The 21,720-nt window shown below is 28.8% G+C and overlaps 3 protein-coding genes across 4 annotated transcripts in view; 2 read left to right on the top strand and 1 right to left on the bottom strand.

Annotated features, from left to right (window-relative positions):
- Positions 1-300: 300 nt before the first annotated feature.
- On the top strand, positions 301-2,711 carry LOC124499034 (syntaxin). 2 transcript variants are annotated; one of them, XR_006959530.2, is made up of 9 exons: positions 303-718; positions 776-962; positions 1,040-1,114; positions 1,176-1,352; positions 1,419-1,492; positions 1,551-1,688; positions 1,747-1,857; positions 2,085-2,222; positions 2,314-2,711. XR_006959530.2 is itself a non-coding variant. In XM_047062884.2 (8 exons), exons 1-8 carry the CDS (start codon positions 686-688, stop codon positions 2,380-2,382), a joined length of 864 nt encoding a protein of 287 aa, XP_046918840.1. In that variant the 5' UTR covers positions 301-685; the 3' UTR covers positions 2,383-2,711. The 2 variants fall into 2 exon arrangements, 1 of the variants encoding a protein (XP_046918840.1); XM_047062884.2 differs by lacking the exon at positions 2,085-2,222 and having other exon boundaries at positions 301-718.
- A 17-nt stretch (positions 2,712-2,728) lies between these two features.
- Positions 2,729-21,720, top strand: part of LOC124499031 (uncharacterized) — a 46,376-nt gene continuing 27,384 nt past the window's right edge. Inside the window, exons 1-2 of the mRNA XM_047062880.2 lie at positions 2,729-3,066; positions 3,141-3,667. Of these exons, the coding sequence (XP_046918836.2) occupies positions 2,878-3,066; positions 3,141-3,667 (716 nt within the window). The 5' untranslated portion in view covers positions 2,729-2,877. The remainder of the gene's footprint in view (positions 3,067-3,140; positions 3,668-21,720) is intronic.
- On the bottom strand, positions 3,318-4,631 carry koko (cyclin Q). The gene is made up of 2 exons (XM_047062881.2): positions 4,381-4,631; positions 3,318-4,308 (listed from the first exon to the last, which is right to left on the bottom strand). Exons 1-2 carry the CDS (start codon positions 4,589-4,591, stop codon positions 3,674-3,676), a joined length of 846 nt encoding a protein of 281 aa, XP_046918837.2. The 5' UTR covers positions 4,592-4,631; the 3' UTR covers positions 3,318-3,673.

The raw sequence follows: 21,720 nt of genomic DNA, 5'->3' as shown, positions 1-21,720 counted from the left end.
TAATTATATCTATATAATAATCTATTATATAATGAATAATAATAATAATGATTTTAATTGAAATAAAATTGTTTTCTCTCTTCATTTTCGTTTTCGTTTTCAATTTTCAATTTTCAATTTTGTTTGTTTTGAAAAAAAAATTTTAAAAAATTTCAAAAAAAATTTTCTCCTGAACCCTGCCCAGCCATCTGGTGTCGAACATCCGATACACTCATTTTCCATTGCTCATTTTTCATTCGATTTTTTTTTTTTTTTTTTTTTTTGGAATTTACATTTTCCAACAAAATCAGCTGGTTGACAACAGTTGGTTGGTTGGTTGATTGTAACCAGACAAAAAAAAACATCATCATCGTTTGTTGAAACACAATTGATTTAATTTTATCATCGTTTATCGTGATTACTATATTGTTGTTGTTGTTGTTGTTATTGTTTTTGGTTCTGGTTTCCGTGAATGCATTAACATTGATTTTAATTTTTCAGGAGCAAACAAATATTACCACCTTTTGATTATTAATCATCAAACAATGATAATGATTAATTGATGGAAATATATCAATTATTATTTTTGATTTTCTATTAAATTTGTATTAAATTCCAATCATTTTACGTGTGATTGATTGACAAAATTCATTCCCCTTTAGTATTTCAGCTTTTTTTTTATTTGTTTTTATCATAACAAAAAAAAATGGTTCGCGATCGTCTTGCCGAATTCCGAAAGGTTTGTTCCAAATTTCAATGATTTCTTTTTCAAAAATTTTTTGTAATTTCTATTTAGCGAGCCGGAATAAATGATGATGATGAACAACAAGAACAATGTACGGTGATGATAACATCAATGGATACGGAAAAATTCATTGAAAAAGTAGAAAACATCCGTAATGCTATCGAACAGATGGAAAATCTAATTAAAGAAATGAAAGATTATCATTCACGAATGCTGCTATCGGCTAAACCGGATGAAAGTCGGTGATCTTTAAATTTGAAATTTCCAATTTCATAAAATGCTAATTTCAATTCTTTTTTTGTTTCTTTTTGACAGAAACGAAAAAAGCATTGGAAGATGTCAACATAAATTTCAAAATGTTATCGAAAAAATCGAAAGAAAATCTAAAATGTATGTCATTGAAAATTTTGTTTTGTTATTTATTTTATTTTGTCATATTTTTCATCATTAGCATTGGAAATTGAATGTCAACAACCAAAAGATGCAAATTCTGCTTCATATCGTATGCGAACAGTACAATATCAAACATTACGGCAACAATTATTGGATGTAATCAATTCATACAATTCATCACAGGTTGATTATCGTACGAAATGTAAAGAATTATTACGGCGACAAATAGCAATCAGTATGTGTTATACATTTGTTTTGAATTTTAAATGAATGAAGAAATTTTTCTCTTAATTCATTACAGCTAATCAAGATATTGATAATGAAGAATTGGATAAAATTCTTGATAATCCTAGTTCAGAAATTTTCATTCAAAGTGTATGTTGTTTATTGTTTATTCATTCAAACACAATTTTTAATAATTATTCCATAATAGCTTCTAACTGAAACACGTGAAGCACGTGAAAAATTGGAAGAAATTCAAGCAAGACATGAAGATATACTTAAAATTGAGAAAAGTATTCGTGAATTACATGAAATGTTTGTCGATATGGCCACATTGGTCGAAAATCAAGTATGGTTTTTGTTTTTGATTGGAATTTTTTTCATTCATTGTTGTTTTGTTCACCTAGGGTGAAATGATCAATCGAATTGAAAATCATGTACAAGAAACGAATGATTATGTGGAAAAAGGTCGTGAACAAACAAAACAGGCAATGGAATATCAAACTAAAGCTCGAAAGGTATGAATGCATTTTCACTTTCATTGTGATTGATTAATATTTGACGCACATACCCACTAATGCTTATTATACAAATTTAATTTTCAACTAACACCACCACCATTTGCATGACCATTAATAACTAATTTTAATCACTTATTTTCAATGCATGTATATCGCCAATGTGCGATTCCCATCACTACCACTACCACCACCAACAACAACAACAATCCTTATCATCAATGCAGAAAAAAATAATAATCATCATAATCATATTGATACTCATTTCCCTGTTGATCGGTTATCTTGTTTGGACATTTAAATGATGATGATCAATAATAATAAATCATCATCAACCCCAATTTACTATATTTCATAACGCTAAGGCACCGAAATTTCTTTTTTTGACAAAATTTTTCCTCTTTGAATCTTCATTATATTAGCTAATGTGTTCTAATGTTTTTTTTTTTTTCACAGTGCAAAATTTATATTGCAATCATTTTGATCGTTTTAGTATTGCTGATTGTTTGGGCATCATTCTATTGACCATCGCAGCGAAATCATTTTCATCAATTTTTTTTCGGGCAATTCTGTATGATTGTTATTAATGCTGCGGCTATACCTGTGTATTATCATATTGCGTCACAACACGTTAAATATATTTATTATATTATTCACTCATAGAATTTCAAAAATATTCTGGAATTTACATACGAACAAATTTTTTTTTTAATCGCTGGTCTATCTCACTCTTTTTTTCTTCTTCATTATATATTGATTTGCATTGTATTGGAAAAAAATTTTTATTTTTTTTTTGTAAAAAATTTTAATTTTAAATGTTTTTCAAATAAAATATACGAATTTTAATAATAAAATTCTTGATTCTTGAAATTTCAAATGTAACGTTTGTTTTGAACGACACATTCGATTGCGTCATCGATGTGATTGTTGGCGCTTCAATTCAGATTCTTTCGAAGTGAAAAGATTTTTTTTTCGAATTTTTTATTGTGTTCGATTCTCTTGGCTCAAATCACAACAACGATGTTTATCTCATTTTTTATTTGGCAATTTCAATTGTTTCTGAAATTTTTACCATTCATAATCGCTTTATCATGGATCATAATATCAGCATTATTCGATGTTGAATTTGTTCTTTATCAATCATTATTATTGTGTGTGTTTTTCTATGTGGTTGATTTGATTGAACGATTTTTATCAAATTTTTTTTCCGTAAGTTTATCCTGATAATAAGATGATTTCATTGGTCTGAATTGATTTTAAAAAAATTTACATTTCATATATAGGTGGACAAACAGATTCTTTTTTCCATTGTCAATTCGACAACATTGGCTGTTTTATTTGCCAATTTTATTGGTTTATCGATTGGCATTACAAAATCAAGTTCCGATTCTTGGTCAAAACAAACAATGACATTGACTTATGGTTTTGCCATACAAATGATTGAACCATTATTGATGTTTATCGAAATGATACAAATAATTTCATTTATTCTGAATTTTGGTGAAACATTACGTTCAAAAATATTTGATGATAATAATTCATCATCATCATCATCATCAATGTACAAGATCATTACATTAATGTTAACATTAGTGAACTCAGTGCTAGCCATGTGGATCATTTGGCATGATATATTTCATCAAAATGATGAACAATTATTATTCATGAAAATTTCAACAATCATCGTTATTGGAATGGTAATGGCCGTTTACATTTATAACATTTATAATGAATACATAATTGTGGATGCTTCATTCATATGGCTATACGTTTTATTCATTCATCATCTGGTATCGTTAGATTGGCAAAGGTAGGTTCATGATTTTTTGATTTTTTTTTCATTGCTGCTCGAAGTTTTCATTTTTATATCATTATTTGAATTGATTTCTTGCATCTGATTGATTATTTGACTGACCATATCATGTTTAAGTTTTTGATCAAAATTCATATACCACAAATTGTGTTTCGATTTGATCTTTTCATTACTGCTTGATGGTCGATCATCCTTGCAGCTGGATGTTGGTTGAAGAATTTTTTTCATTTCTGGACACAATATCTCCATTGCCAATTCAATGGTTGCCAATGCTATATGATGAGCTGGCCATTTTAATGAATGTGGATGATAACAACAATAATCATTCAACATTGACCATGAAAATGTGAATATTTTTTCAATGTTTTCATTGTCATTAATCCAATTACTTAATGTTTTTAGATAGAATATAAGATATTTATGTGGAAGATCAATAATCAAGTCAAATCGTAAAATTCGTAACATTAACAATTCAAAATAGGTAACTGAATCACGTAGTTTCCAATAATCGAAATCTTTTGGCAATAATTGATAGGTTTTGTAATCAATTTGATCGTTATCGCCAATGAATTTTAAATGATAATGTACAGATGAAATCAATTCCGATAGTGGTGTATGATTTTCTTTGGTTTTCGTTGCTAAAAAAAAGACAATTTGACATTTGACTGAATAATTATTAATCTAAACATTTGATTTTTTTTGATACATACCAATGTATAATGAAGCTGTAACGACAACACCCAAATCATATTTTGTATCTTCGTCGGTTGATGGATTTTCTTCGAGAAATTCATTGAAATGATGTATATATCGACAAGCCGTACAAATAGAATCTGTATGTAGCTGTAAATGAATAGCCGATTTGATTAATAAATCGATGGCTTGTTTTACATTAAATTTTAATTTTTCCATTTTTTGCATCAACAAAAAAAATTGATTTAAATTCTCTCAAAACTCAGCTGAATCTTTACAAGCAATAGGTTAGTGTTACCGAGTGTTGCGATAGATGGCAATATACTGTCTGTGTTGAGAATTTTTTTTTTGAATTTTCATTGTCATTCTATAGAATTCTGGTAATCACGCAATGTATCATATATGGCTGATTTGTATTCTTTAATTTATTTTATTAACAAATCAATAAATAGGTTAATTACATGGGTTTCGAATTCTTGTTGTTGGTTGACAATTTTTTTTTTTTTTTTTTTTTTGGTAGCAATCCATATACACGCACTTTAATGATTATGATGATGATTATTATTATTATTGTCTTTGCTATCATCATCATATTAAATCGAATCGATTTCAAGCGGAAACAAATAATAAACCAAATGTAACAACAAAAGAAAAACTAAAGTAAATGTGATGATTGTAATAATCATTCACAATCAGAATTTATAAAATTTCGTGCTGGCAACACAACAATACCAATGGCCACATTGCATTCTCATGGGACAATGATGATTTTTGTAATCGAAAAACAAAATACTTGATCATCAATGAATTAGTGTGAATGAATGATTTTCATTATTTTTTTCCATTGAAACACATTTGTATTTGGCAAGTAAATTCTGTGATGATTCAAAGCTTTAGTGGCCTTATATATATATGTAAATTATGTGTGTTCACAGTTTCTAGATTTTTTATTTGATAATGAAAAAAAAAATTTTCAAAAAAAAAAATAAATAATAAGAATGATTCAATCAATCAGAAATCCTTCTTTTTTTCTGCTTTATTTTGCATATTATTTGCTTACAATTATATATTCTGTGTGTTCCATTCAAACAACATTTTGTCTTTGCATTCGATAGTTGTTCTATCTATTCCATTATTTTTTCTTCTTGAATGGATTTGATCATCATCATCATCAAGATTCTTTCGAAATAGTAATTCTGACTATGACGATGATGATGACATGCAACATTAAGCACATTTGTTTCCATTCTTCTTTAGGTTTGGTTCCATCTTATTCTATCTTTCCAAGAATTAATAGAAAGTTGATTTGATTCTTTTTTTATATGGTTTTTTTTACTTCATACTTTTTTTTGACTTCTTTATCATTTGATGAAGTTGTCACAAGAATTGGTCGGTTTATTCTCGTTATACACAGAGAAAGTCATCCACATTCACCCACACACATACATACACGAGACAGTGATTCTAAGGGCATGGAATTTTTTTTTATTCGCTGTTGTTGTTTACTTTAATAAAGCACTCTTTTTGGCCAAGTTGGAAAAATCACTTTCGATGGCAATTAGTAGTTACGAATGATGATGGTTGATAAAGGAGAGAGAAAGAAAATCAGTTATCAATGAAAGAGAAAAAAAGAATTTATTGTCAAAATCTTAAAGAGTTGATTTTTTTTTTGTTGTTCAGTTTCTTCTGAATAATTGACTATTTTTTTTCTGGTTGAAATCATGATCATCATTCGATGCCATTAGTGTGTTTCTTCCCATTTCCAATGCCGATGATAATGATGATGATGATGATGAATTTAAAACAAAACAAAATAAATACCCTATATTGTGATGACATAGAGAGTCGATGAAAATCTAATTTGAATTAATGGAAATTTAAATTGGTGTGAAAATTTTCATTTTGTTTTTTTTTTTTTTTTTTTTGAAAAAAACAAAAAGTCAATGTACAATGATATCATTCGAGGGTAATAATGATGATGATGGTGATGGTAACATTTCACTTTTTCGTTCGTAGATTCTTTTTTTTTTTTTTTTTGTTTCTTTCATTTTCTCATTGATTCTTATTATTATTTTTCGCCGTCCTATTTCTGCTTCTTATTTTTAACAAAAATTTTTAAAGTCAACACATGAAAAATTGCCCTAAATTGATCATTTTGAAGTTTTTTTTTATTCAAAGTAACCAAAAAAAAGAGAAGAAAGATGGGTTGGAGAGAAGAGAATTAGAATGAAGTGATCCTTTTTTTTGTTTTGTTTTAAAAAGATTTTTTTCTTTTTTTGTTTTTCAACCAGAAATAAAAAGTCATTTAACCATAAACAGAGAGAGAGAGCAGGGAGTGTGCAAGATAAACATAAAACTTGCTCTACTTGGTGCTTTTTCATCATCATCATCATTAGGATGGGTAAATAAACGATATATAGAAACGCTGTTTTTTTTATATTAAATGTCATCATCATAGCAGACAAAGGAGAAAGGAAGAAAGAAAAAATTTGCATGATTTAAATATTGTCTTGTTGTCTTGTTTTTTTTCCATGGTAATGAATCCAACGATTATTGTAATCTTTGGCTATTTTTATTTGTATTTTGGTAACGGTTGTTTTTTTCGGATTCTACTACTAATCATCATTATTATCAATATATTTCTATGTATTTCAAATATCCAGTTTTTCTTTTTTTTTTGGCATGTAGTTCATTCTGGTAATATTCACAATGTCGTATTAGTAATAATCATTTCATATGCCATTTTTATTCATTTGTTTTCATGTTTTGTGCCTTTTTTTATTGTCTTTTGTTTGTTTGCTTCAGGATTTAATCTATTTTGCATTTATTTCCGGTAAAAAAATATTTGTCATTTTTTTCGGTATTATGGTCCGATAATCTCTTTATATGATTTGACTACTGTTGAACTCATAAATGTATAAATTGAATTTGACATATACAAATATGAGCCATTAAAAACCCATTAGAAATGTATTATCATTCTGTTTTTTTTTTTTTTTTTTTTTTTTTTTGTTTTACTCATACCAATGAGATGGATGAATTTTTTTTTGTTGTATGGATGTTGTCATTTAATATGTTCAAATCTTTGAACGAAACATACTCTTTTTTATCTGTTTTTGTTATTATTCCTAGGAAATTAGTATTAGCCAGTTTTTTTCATATTGTTTTTTTTTATTCACTACTATCGTTCATTCACATATACAGCCATAAATAGCCAATGGCAAATATTCTAAATATTCAAAACAAAAGAATAATTTGAAAAAAATGAATGTTTTTCATGACAATGCAAGAATATCTTTATCATCATTGACGTCATATTAAGCACATACACACACACACACACACACAAAACAAGCAGACAACGATTGTCAGTTTGAAAAATAATAAGCAACAAAAAAATGAATGTGTATTTTGCTTATTATCATTTTTTTTTCGCTGTTTGGTTCTTGTTTTTTTTTCGTAAAATGAGTAATGGCCAGTCAATTTCATTCATTTTAAAGATTCACAATCTTCTATTTTTTTAAGAACCAAATGATGAATCAGCAGTTATAAACAAGACAAGAAAAAATTCTTGTTGATTTGACTTGGCTTGATGAGACCGAATAAAAGAAAAAAAAACTTAGAATCGAAAAACAAGAAAAAAAATCTATTTTATTATGCCACGATTCTACAAGCAATATTTGAAAAACAAACGAACTACTACTACTCTTTCGGCTTGTATGTTTTTTTCAAAACAGAATTTTTTTCTTCTTTTTTTTGTTCTCTCTATTATCATCCTAACGACAACGACAACGACGAAACGATGAAATTCGATGCGTGTATAGAATTGATAATTGCTTTAATTGAGAATAGATTGGCCGTTTTGGAACAAATTCTTTTTTTCGTGTGTGTACACATTGTGTGTGTGTGTGTATTGTACCCAAAGTTAATTTTTATTTTGTCGTTTTATATTCGTATGTAGAGACAGACCAAATAGACGGAGAGAATTGGCTAATTCTGGCCACATTATTTGTTTTGGCCTGAATTTTTTTTTCTTTTTCTTTTGTTCATTTCAATTGTGCTTTTCTGTGAAAACCACAAATTATGTGGATTGAATATCATCATCATTGTCATACACACCCAGTTATTCTCTTTGTGTTTTTATTATTATAATAATCTTTATTATGTGTGTATGGCGTATACACACACTTGTGGTTTTGGTTTTGTTTCGTTCTTGGTCATATATACGGTTATTAATATTGTTCAGTACCTAGGAAAAGGATAATGTTTTTTTTTTGGTTTCTCACACTACCCTTTTAAAATGGTCATTTTCATGGTAGACATTTACGGACGAATTTCTTTCTTTTTTTTTGGTCGTAATTAACAACAACATCCAAGTAGTTAGCAAGCGATATAGGTGTATTGCATGGTTTGAAAAAGTTTTTTTTTCTGCTTGTTTACGAAACGAGTTTTTGATTTTTTTTGTTTGTTTGTTTGTTTGATGATAACGTTGATAATGTGGTGCTTCTATAGTATAGTAATGATGAAAAAACGTAAAATTCCTAACGAGCTCACGCAAAATTCACTTGGTTTTTTTGCTCTATATTTTATTTGTGTGTGTGTGTGTTTTGAATGACAACATTGGTAAAATTCTGAAACAAACTTGGTTAGTGTTTCTATTTATTTTCTACCCCCATTTTTTTCATTTCATTGTTTTTGGTTTTTTTCTTGTTTCCACTTCCACACACACACAAATAATGATGATGATCCATCCATCCATCTATCCATCCATCCATTTTAGTTTGGTTGTGTTGAAATGTTTCATTTCTTTGTATTTCTTGTTTTCATTCACATTTACTTACTACTTATTTTGAGACAAAGAACAAAAAAATTGAATGCCATTTGTATGGATCTTATTCTTTTGTTTTGCTATTGTGTCTAACGCACATATAATAATAATAATAACCACAACACAATATTCATTCATTTCATTTTCCATTTCGTTTCCCATTACAAATAGATTAGCAGCTTAAAAGTTTTTTTGTTTTACATTACTTTTATTTTTTTTTTTTTTCGTTTTCGAGATTCATCATCATCATCATCATTCTTTTTTTTTGGTTCATCGAAGTATTTTTGGGTTTGTTGCAAGTTGTCAAATTTGCATGATGATGACCAGAAGATGTGAATAATAAAATGGAATGTGAATCGAAGAATCATTGTATGTTTGTCATTTGATGATGATTGAATCGATTAGCTTGTTGTTGTGTTTGAGCATGAAGATGTGTTTGTGTCACCATTTTGTTTCATTTCATTTGATGCAAAGATGTTTGTAATATATTGATTGTTTTATTCAATCTAGAAGAATCTTTTATACTAAAGCATCGACACACACACACAAGCTAAATATCGATTCTTTTTTTTCCATGCCCAAATGATCGATTCTTTCGTTCATCATCATTTTTTTCTCTTCTTCGTGTGTATGTGTCATGACTGTGATTCATTCATTTGCCTTGATGGTTTCATTCTCGTATTTTTTTTTTTGTATAATTACATTACGATAATTTTATATCGATTTTTTTCGATATCATCAGATAAAACTGTGGATTCATGGAAATTTAGACCGAGGAAAATAACAACAAAAAAAAAAGATTCAAGCCCATTTTTTAAATTGCCTGAATTTAATTTGATTGAGATTTTTGTTGTTGTTGTTGTTGTTGTTCTAAGTTTATGATTTTTTTTTGATTATTATTTTCAATTGTTTGCGACAATTGAATTTTGTGGTTTTTTCTCTGTTCCAATTCAATGTTGTCATCAATATTTTTTTTCATTTGGATCATTCAAACGATAGATGGATGGATGGACTCAATCGATGATGATTGTGTGTGGCATTTTTTTCATTCTATCCATTTCTTGTTGTATTGATGAAATGGAACAATTTCTATTGTAAATGGTCATCGAATAAGCGTCATAATCATCATCATCATCATCTATAATGTATTATACAAGAATTTAATCAATCCACAACAATAAAGAAAGAGCGAGAGAGACTGAGACAGACTGGTGTGTTTCCCATTTTTTTTTCTTTCTGTTTTCTATTTGTCTCTTAATTGGTTTTAACCATATTGCTTATTATCATCATTTACTTGATTCTTTTTATTTTCTATTATTGGACTTGTCTTTCATTCAGACCAAATGGCCGAGATTAGATTTCGATCGAGAAAAGAGAATAAGAAATCTGCTATCAATGTCATATATATAGGGTGTGGCAGAATTATTTTCATTTTGTTCAGTCTTTAGTCTTTTTTTTGTGGCAAGCATACATGAACATTCACAAAATACAGGAAAAATAGAATGAACGAACGAAAAAAAAAACTTAATCGATCGTGGTTGCCTTGAAGGCAATTGATTGCTTTGTCCGATTTGTGTGTATGTGTGTGTGTGTGTGTGGTATAAGGCAACACAACAAAAATATTGGCAGCATCAAACAAATAATAACATCGACAACAAACCAAATTCGATGATCCGAAATTTTTTTTCATTGTTTTGAGCATTACTGTTAGTTGTAACAATTGTTGTTAATCTATAAAAGTAGTGATTGAACGTCGTTTTGAACTACTAAAAAAGAATATGGTGGTGGTCATCTTATCTTGGTGGCTATTCTCGTTGACAACAAGAGAAAAATGAGTTCTTTTTTTCTTGTGATAAGATTGAAGATCTTTTTCTTTTTTTTTGTTTTCAAATTGTCAACGCCTAGTTTGGATGAAAATTAATTCGACGTTGTTTGTATCTCTCACAGTGAATGTCATTTTTTATTTGTGTGATTTTTTTTCCATATCCTTTGTCAGCAAAGGTCATTGATGACCGCCTTTTATTGCAGCCAATAGTGTGATCAAAGATCAATTGAAAAACTTTAGGCAATTTTTTTTTTTTTTTGTTTTAATCTATCGATAATGTCAAAGCAAAGAAAAATGGAATAAAAAAGTTGTGGCCATCTTGGTAAAAGGAAACGTTTTTTCTTGTTTTTTTTAGATGCCAAAAGAAAAGCAGATTTTGTACAAAATACAAAAGATTTATTTTTTTCCATATATTTTTGAAATCTTTAGGAATCGAGTTGTCAATTTTTTTCAAATCTGGCCTCTATGTCAAATTTTAAATGACATTTGGTTAATAATACACCATTGATTTGTATTCATAAATTCAATGTTGGCTTTTTTTAATGATTCTTTCCTTCTTTAATATCGATTACATTGATTGTATATGGAAAAAAAGAGAGAATTGATCCAAATGATTGGCACATTTTTATTTAAAAATGAAATGATTTTAATCAGTTTCAAATCCGCATAATATTCCATTTCAAACATTTCATTTTTTTACCATTATTATTCATCTTGGAATGAATTGATTGATTGATTCAGTCAATAATACAAAAAAAATTGTTTCAAATTTCGTTTATCCATGGGTTTAATTTTAATCATTTAAACCCATTGATCACACACACGCACATATCGAATGTGGATCGATCCATAATGATGATGATGGATTTATGCTTTGAGAATGCTAATTATATGTCTAGTTCTGAATAAGATTCTATTATGGTCATGCATGTGTGTGTGTGTGTGTGGTATATAATGATTTTTTCTGATTAATGATGATGATGATGATACACTTGTGTGTGTTTGTGTGTTTCGAATCGCTTCGTTACTTTACTTTATGGTTTTATAATCCAACAATGAAATGACAAGGCTTCCACTTTTTTTTCCTTTTTTTTGATTGATCACGATCTATCTATATATGTGTGTGTGTGTGGCTTAAATTATTACATTGGATAATTATCATTTTTTTTTATCTATTTTCCACCACCCCATTTTGTTTGATGATGATGGTACGTGTCGATTGATCTATCGCGTGTGTATGTTGGACTATCTAGTCATTGATACATTGGTTATACTGTAATGATGTTGTTTTTTTGCCTTTTATTCAGAATACCAGAATCACGAATATTATATTATTATTATTATTATTGCCAAAAAGTTCTGAATTTTTAGATTTTTTTCTTTCTGTCTGACTGAAAAAAAACATCAACATAACAATATCTATCATTCATATCGTCGTTGTTGTTGTTGTTGGTCGATCGTGGAACCAATATATACCAAATGCAATTTATTGATCTTATCACTCAAACATCCTATCCACATCCACATTAGATTTCATTTTTATTCGGGATTTTTTCCCGTTTTTGTTGTTGTTGTTGTTACTATTGTCGGTCGATCATAGTCGATGATATGTCGGCTTATTCAGTCAGTCACTATATTCGCCAAAATGAGAGAAAATAAAACATTTCCACTTCCTTTCTCTTTTTTTTCGTTATCATTATAGTATGTATGTAAACTGTATTGTGTGTGTGTGTTTGTGTGTGTATGTATCACATTTTTTTCGATTCGATTGTCGGATTTTTGTTCGGTTTTGATGATGATGATGTTGATGATCGTTGAACAATGGAACATCATCATCTACATCGATATCGACACCATTGGTATTTTTTTTTATTTTTAGTTTTGTTCAGCGTTTCTTCTCTTGGCTCACAAAAAAACTGAAATGAAATGACAGGCTTCAACGACGGAACTCTAAATCATATAATAGAATCGATCGATCGATTTTTTTTCGGGTATTTTCGGGTTCTATATTCCTTTCCCTTATTCATTGGGCCATTTTATTATTATTCCGATAAAACATCTATACAATGTGCATATAGAGCCATTTATTTCTCTAGAATATTCTATATCTATTGCCCCTTTTTTCTCATTTTCTTTCATTGGTTTTCATGGTTCATTGCTAAGATTCCGGTTTTTTTCTGGTCGGATATGTTATATCTGGTTGTCTTGACTAGACTTGACTGACTGACTTATAGAATGATTATTTGGCTGCCACAATGATTGTGATTTGAACATGCATGGATACTTGGCTTTTTTTTCTTATCGATGTCAAAATTGTACATGATATTCTTATTGTTATTTTTTTGTTATTATTCACATCCTATCCACATCAATCGGTTTTCATTCATTTCTGGTGATGATCAAATTAAGTAACCCAAAAATATATGATGATGGTTGGTTGTGTATTATTAGTATTGAAAATTGGAAACTTTGTTTTCTTTTTTGTTGTTCTAGATCCAAAAACAAGCCATATCCGGTTTATTTGATCTTTGGTTTTTTTTTATTTTTTATTTATACTTCCTCGATCATTCATTTTCTTTTTTTTCTTCGATGACATATTATTGACTGATGACATTGTTGTTGGACATTGATACCACTTTTGGTGGTGCTGGCGATCATCTGGTATTCATTTGTCGTGTTCATTGATTTTTTTTGTTAGTAAAACATTCATTTGATGATGATGAACGATGAATGGCTTCTTGGATGGTTGATTGTCGCACATTGAACAATGAAGGCAATCAGATGATGATGATGATGAAGATAGAGAAGAATGAGATTAGAATCTGAAGGCCAAACTTTTTTTTTATCATCATCATTATTATTCGTAACTTCTGATGATGATGATGATGGATAAAAAGCGAATGAATCTATGATGATCAATAATTCTTTTTTTCATTCGCTTCGTTGGCAGCAAAGTATGCTGATCTCTTTTTTTTACTTTTTCTTTCTAAACTGCTGCTGGTGGTGATCGTTCTTTTGGAAAAGTGAAAAAAAACTTGATGTTGGTGTTGTTGCTGTTAATTTGATTAATTGTTTTCAATGTGCGTGCGTGAGCACAATTTTTTTTTTTTTTTTTTTTTTTTTGTTCAATGTTTTGATGTTGATGATGATGATTCTCTGGCCTTTATAGAAGAGAAACCCTTTTTATGAATAAAGATATTATCTAATCCGATGCTCTTTTTTCCCGATCATCATCATGATCATTACATTTGATTATCGATTGTTAAGCTATCACACACACACACAAGAAAATCCCTTGGATACACACACATTTTTTTGATGATTTTTCATTTTCTCATTTTCGATACTTTTTCATTGCCAAAATAATCTAAATCGATGATGATGATGATTTAAAACAAGAGAAATCAAGAGATAACTCAATCACACATTATCATAGATAGAGAATACGAGGAATCATCGAGAAATTTGGTCCAAATGTCAAAATGTCCTTCGACTGGTGTTTGTTGATGATTTTTGGTGGTACATTTTTTTTTTTTTATTTATTTGTTTGAAGTTTCCACAATCGATGATTGTTTTTTTTTCATCATCTCTATTTCTGATCGATACACGATCGCTACAACTAAATATTGATGATGATGAACGGGAAAAATGAAGAAACCATATATATTTTTTCTTCTTTCTTTTGTCTTTTTGTTGGTAGTAAATTTTTTCGATTTATTTTATTTTATTTTTTTTTTTTTTGAAATCACAATCGAATCACAAAAAAAGAATTTCATTATCCACATGAACAAAACTTATGTCACTTTTTTTTGGGTTGTTGTTGTTTTTTGTTGTTGATGATCCACATAATAATGATGATGTCAATGTTGGCGCCGTGGTCGATGATAATGATGATGATGATGATTTCGATCATCAACATTATGATGATGATGATTTTCGTTTACGAAACTATAATTGTGATAACTTTAAAACCTACTGTATGCCATTAAAAGTTTTTTATTATTTTTTTCCGTTCATTTTCTTTCTTGTCGTCATCTATATCTGATATCTATGTCTGTATGATGGTCGTTGTTGTTTTTGTTGTTGTTGTTGTTTGGATTGTGGCTTGATGAAGTTTGAACGAAACAAAAACACAAAATGTCTGTAAAAAATTTTCCAATTTCACCATCAATGATCATAATGATTGGTGATGCTTTACTTTGAACACATTGCGATTCAAAGTTTTTTTTTACAAAGATTCTTATTAGAAATTAAACTTTGTTTTCCATACACGCCCATATGTGGCGCTATTCGTATATTTGATTTGAAAAATTTCAGAATTACGATTGTAATTCTTGATTTATAATAATGGCTAGTTTTTTCTTACTAATAAAATTAAATTCTTTCAAATTTTTTTGATTACTTGTTGTATACTCGTTCTTCTATGTCAGAGAATGTGTGATATATATTTAGTTTATTTTTCATTCTACTTTATGATGATGAACAAACTATTCAAAATGTTAATGTTTTTGTTCAACAGCAGCAACAACAGCAGCAGTTACTTGATTTCATTTCATGGATCTGAATTGAATCTAATTTTCAATTTTCATATCGACCGGTTTTTTTGCTGCTGCTGCTGCTGCCTTGAAAATGAGTACCAATTCAACCAAACAAACTCTCTTTCCTCTCTCTGTCACTATTGTTACTTTTTTACTATTTTTATGCTAATAATGTATAAAAGTATTTCATGTGTGTTATTATTATAGTGTTTTGCACACAAACGAAAACAAAAGTTTAATTTTCTGTTTTTTTTCGCATCATTTTCAATTTTGTCTGCAGAAAAAAAAAGTTTCGTGCACGAATTGTCTGTGTGTGTATGTGTCAGTTTACGTTTAGGGTATAGAAAAAAATTGGGCAGAATTTTTTTTTTTGAAACTTCCACTATTCGATAGGATTCTTTTTTTTCTAGTCTGATTTTTTTATATATTTTAAAAGTTAAAATTGATGTGCAATGTATCCGAAAAAAAAGAAGGAAAGAAATCCTATTCGTCTTCTATATTCGTGAGAGAATGAATTGCTTCGATTTGAGAAAGAAAAATAATAATAAAAAAAAAGAAAAAGTCAAATGGGTAGATTTGAATTTTTTTTCCTCTGTTTTACTTGAAATAAAACTCTTTGAACACACACACACTGGCATCATACACATAGACATGAACATAGACATGATTAAATCGCGACTTTATGTGCGAGATATATTTTACAAACTAGAGGTTGGTAAACTTTTTTTTGTTATCGAAAAAAACCAAAATGAAAAACGACTGAAACTTTTTTTTCTTACTCTTTTTTTCCAATGGAGCCATCTTTGATTTAAATCATTTTTAATGGTACAGAAAAAAAATTTTTTTTTCAGTAATTTTTGGATCCAAACATTTATGCTTCGTCGATAATCATGATGATGATGATGATGATTAGTTGGATAAAATCGATCATTAATTATATCTATTCATCTGTTAAGCATCATCGAAAATTATTGCTTTCACACTTTGGTGAAAATCAGTGTGCGTGTGTGTGTGGGAGTGTGTGAAAATTTAGAATTTATTGATTAAAAAAAGTAAATATCTGTGTATTAAAAACTGTGTGTGTCACACTGAATTTGTTTTTTTCTGAAAAAAAAAATTGTTTTGATGATAATAAGATATGATGAATGCAAAAGTTTTCAACAACAAAAAAAAACTCAGCCAGCTGTGTTGTTATTGGTTTGGTTTGGTAAAGTTTTTATTTCATAAAAATTGAGAAACAGAAAAATATGAATTTTCCAACATTAACACAGGTGCACAGATCTTGGAGATGAAAGTTGTTGTTGTTGTCAATAGCAAAAAAAAGAAGAACCACTATGGCCAAATACCAATTATCTTTCATCAAATTTTTTTTTTTTTTTTTGAAAACATTGAGTGAGATAGAAAAAAAAATCTGGTGGTAGATTCGATTGGCCAAACTTTTTTTTCTGCCTGGATGTGCCAATGTTTCGATTTTTGATTCACTGAATTCAAAAAAAAAACGATTGATCGACATGTCCGAAATAAGTAGACAGACAGGGAAAATAATAATCAAATGTACAGCCAAAACGCGAGAGAGAATGAAATTTTTTTTTTTTTTTTTTGAATAATAAAAAAAGATCGATCAATCCATCACAAACATACACAAAACTTGATTAAGGTGGAAAAAAATGCATACTTTTTTTTCTTCAAGACGCTGGGAGAATGAGAGAAAGTGATTGTTTTTTCTTGTTGGACCCCAAAACAGCTGAACAACACAGATAGATTATCTGTCAAATGAGTTTGGATTTTTTTTCTGTTTCAAAATGAAAAAAAACTTTTTTTTCTACCAAAATAAAAAAATTCGATTTGGTTCGATTCACCATATTTTTATGTCGACCATTATTATTCCAAAGAATCAAAAAAAAACGAAACAAAACAAAACATGAAAAGAACAAGAAAAATTGATTCATTTGTTTTTAAATTTACATTAAGCAGTGAAAGTTTTTTTTTGCACTGAGTTTCCAATTCTTTTTTTCTTTGTATTTCATTTCCAACATGCACAAACACACACACCCACACACACATACACATACACGCACACAGGCCGAATCAAAATAAAAAAGTTTGGTCGTCCGTAGTCGTCGTATTTCGACGTCCATAATCGATCAACGATGGTCGAAATGAACAGAGTTTTGGTGAATGTGAAAAAAAAATTGAACAAATGGCAAGTAGTTTGTGTGTGTGTGTGTATAAGAAAGAAAAATATCCATTTTTCATGTTTCGTTAACCGTATGAGGAGAAATGAAAAAAAAAGAATAAACGAAAGAAAAATCGAAGAAATACTTTGCTCAATTAGTTTTTCGTTTTTTGTTTTGTTTTGTTTTAAGATTGTTTCTGTGTGTTTCCGTTTTGTTCTCATTTTTTCTCGATTGTTTTTTTTTGTGTGTGTGTGTGTGTTTTGATTTCTTTTTTTCCATCGTCTTTTTTTTTTTTTTTTTTGATCGAACCATTATTATTTGTTTGTTTGTGTTAATGTTTTTGCCATACACACACACACACACACACACAATCACAACAAGCCGATTTTACTATGCCATTCATTTTTGTTTTCTCGCTTTCCCAATTTTGTTTTTGAAACATTGAAAAAAAAGTAAGGAAAAACTGAAAATTGAACGAATGAAAAAAAAATTCTGGCATCAATTGGTTATTCTGTTTGTTGTTTGTTATAAATTGAGCTACAATTGTTCTATTGCATGTGAAAGAATCAAATGATTTTTTTTTGTTTTTGTTTTTTTTTTTTTTTTTTTGAAAAATCATTCTTTTTCGTTCACCAAGTGTTGGAATTGTAATGCAATTTGATTTCGTTACCGATTCCTTTGTTGTTGTTGTTGTTGTTTGGGGGTAATTTTTTTTGCACCTAAATGCAATTTATGCACTTTATAGAATGTGTTGTGGTGGTGGTGGTTCCATTTTCAGTTTTGTAACGAAAAAAAAACATTCATTGTGATTAATTTCTCTCAAATTTTTCTGTTTTGTTTTGTTGAACGTCAGCATATTTTCCAATTTACTTTTTTTGTGTTTTTATTTTATTTTCAAAATTGATCAAAACATTACTTTCATTTGGTATATTGCAGTATATTTTCAGAATCAGCCCCTGAAATGTTGGCTTCACTACTTTTATTGTTAATCTATAACATAAGCGTACCCTAAAGTCATATAACGCGCATAGAGCGCACTATACATTGGACTTTAAGGTAATTATGATGATGATGATGATGATGATAAAATGTTGATGAAAATGGCAGCCTAAATATATTGATAATTATGGCTAATCCACATTTTATTTGGAATTGATTTTTTTTCGATGAAAAAAAAATATTTCGATAAGATTCATTCATTCTATATTTGGTGTGGACAGTTTCATCATCATTCGCTTGAGCTATTTTTATTTATTTATATTTGTTGATCATTTTTTTTTTTTTTTTTTTTGGTCAACAAATATTTATTCAGATTTAAAATTGTTCCGAAAAAAGGCGAATATTTTGGTTTGCTTTGGAATTTTTTTTTTATTTTTCGTCATTGTGTAAATTCAGTTGAATTGGTTTTTTTTTCTTCTTTGCGTTCGGGTTCAACCGAACAAAAAACGAAACGAAACGAAAAAATGTTTACATTAAATTTTGGTCGATGCAATGCAAGAATGAAGAAAGAGAGAGAGAGAGAGAGAGAATGGAAACGAAAGGAAAGGAAAAACACATTCCATTTTAACAATTGCATCGATGATCACCACCACCATTATTATAATGGTGCATTGATTTGATTTCAATTTAACTTGACATTCACGAATGAATGAATGAATTGCTTCTCCTTTATTTCCGTATTTATTTCGCTTTTGGTTTTGACCAATTCAAATTTGTTTGTTTGTTTTTTTTTGAATCATTTGATGATCAAATTTCAAGAAAATTTTGTCTCACTATCTCGTTTTTTTTTCGTTTCGTTTCGATATCCATTTTGATTAGCACTTGGATTTGATTTTGTTTTGTTTTTTTCAGTTATTTATCACCATTTTTCGATGATAACTATGATGGTGATAGTTTTCAAGAATAAAAATGTTTTATTTGAAAGAAAAAACTAAACTAAAAGAATTTTTTTCCTTTGTGAAGCAATCAGAAATGTAATCTATTTTTTTTTTTTTTTGGCTTGGACTTAATTACTTAGATACACACGCTGGTTCAACTTTCACACTTTGTAGTTTCATTTTTGATGATGATTTTTTTCGTTCATTCTCATTATCTGCTCATCATCATCATCATCTATTTTAATCATTTGATTCAATTATTGGTCATTTTGTTCCACCATTTCGATTCAATTCTCGATTCATTTGATCCATTTATTTCAGAATCTATTTTTTTTCTTCTTTTTCTGTTGATTTCAATTTCGTTTTCTTATACGATATACGATTCCATTGAATTCTCCAATGATTGTTGTCGTTGTTGTTGTTGTTGTCAAATATATTTTTAGTCCATTTCTCTTTCCACCATCGACTTTTTGGGTTTGTTGATTGGCTATTTTGAAAGAAAGAAAAAAAATTGGACAAAGATCCAAAGATCGATTATGTGACTAAAATTATTTTCATTTGATGCTGGTATTGATTACACAGTAATCAACTGTCATTGTGTATGGTATTTAATAGCTTTGGCAGCTTATAGTTTGACGTATAAATGATGATGATGATGATGATAACGATGATTGGTCATTGCGATGATGATGTCAATTTTCGTCGATCTCTGGTGGCAACGCGATTTAATTATTCCATTTTAAGCAAGTTTGATTTTTTGTGTGTATGTGTGATAAAATAGAATATTCTGTGTTCTGAGTCTGAATTGTGAATATTGAAAATGATGATTTTTATCCGTATCTTAGAATTTGATGGTATGTTTGTCAATATTTGGTGAGCTAGCCAGAAAAGGATGCCAGTTTTTTTCATATAAAAAAAATAAAGACCACCATTTTAGCAATGGAAAATGAGAAATAAAATAAAAATGACCAAGAATATCTTCATGTAATTTGATTCTATGGCCATTTGAGTTGATGTGTGTTCCATTTTTTTGTGGTTGGTCCATTTGTTGGTTGGCAGTTGTAAATGGTTTGAAAAACGAAAAAAAAGACATTTTCTACTAGATTAGCAATAGAATAGCAATTTTCACCACTTTAATAAAAGACTGATCTGATATTTTGTTGTTGACCATTAGCATTAGTGATTTTTTTTTGGATTTTTTTCATCTAAATGATGATGATGATGATGAAATAAATGTCGAGATAAAATGATGATGATCATCATCGTGGCAGTGGTTCATCTTCAATCAATCATTCCGTGGAAATTTTATTCTTTGTTTGATATTCAAGTTTATTCGATTTGGTTTGGTCGTCGTCGTATATCTGTCCATTTAAGCAATAAATTGAGATTTATTTGATCCATTTTATTTTCAGTATTTGCCGGATTCTATTTTTTTTTTTTTTTTTTTTTTTTTTTTGGTAATTCTGCAAAATTTTTTTTCTTTTTGCTCTTTGTATGTTGAAGATTTTATTCGTCTTCTCTATCCACTTGGTTGTTGTTGTTGTTGTCATGTGTGTTTTTTTATCTATCGACTTTGTTTTGTTGTTGAAATATTTGTAGTACAAAATTTCGTACTTTTATAGAGAATTTGGCTGATAAGAAATGGTGAAAAATTGTGAATTTTGTGTGTATGTGTTGAGATAACTTTAAACATGAAATGAAATGAAATGAAAAGAAATGAAGAATTTGTTTGTGTGTGTGTGTGGAATGTGTTGGAAATTTTAATAGTAATTTAAATCACGTTTTTTTCTGTCCATTCATTCATTCATTCATCCAGCCAGCCAGCTTGTTTTTATTTGGAAATCTTTCATCAATTCCACATTCTAACTCTCTCTCTCTCTCTCTCTACAGTTTATCTCTGACAGTTTATTTTTCTTAGAACTTTGGTGATGGTGGTGGATGATGAAATTCCTGAAACTTATCTGGGATTCTATTTTTTTTTTCTTTTTATTTAAATTTTTAGTTAATGCATAGCACACAATGTGTGTGTGTATGCATGTGAATTAAAAATCAATTATAGCTCATCCTTTTTTTTGTTAGGGTGAGGGAATCTGTTTCTGTGAATGATTTTTT

The sequence above is a fragment of the Dermatophagoides farinae genome, chromosome 2 (assembly GCF_024713945.1).
Source record: "Dermatophagoides farinae isolate YC_2012a chromosome 2, ASM2471394v1, whole genome shotgun sequence".
Lineage (NCBI taxonomy): Eukaryota > Metazoa > Arthropoda > Arachnida > Sarcoptiformes > Pyroglyphidae > Dermatophagoides > Dermatophagoides farinae.
The sequence above is the reverse complement of the archived record's forward strand: the minus strand, read 5'-3'. Positions and strand labels throughout refer to the sequence as shown.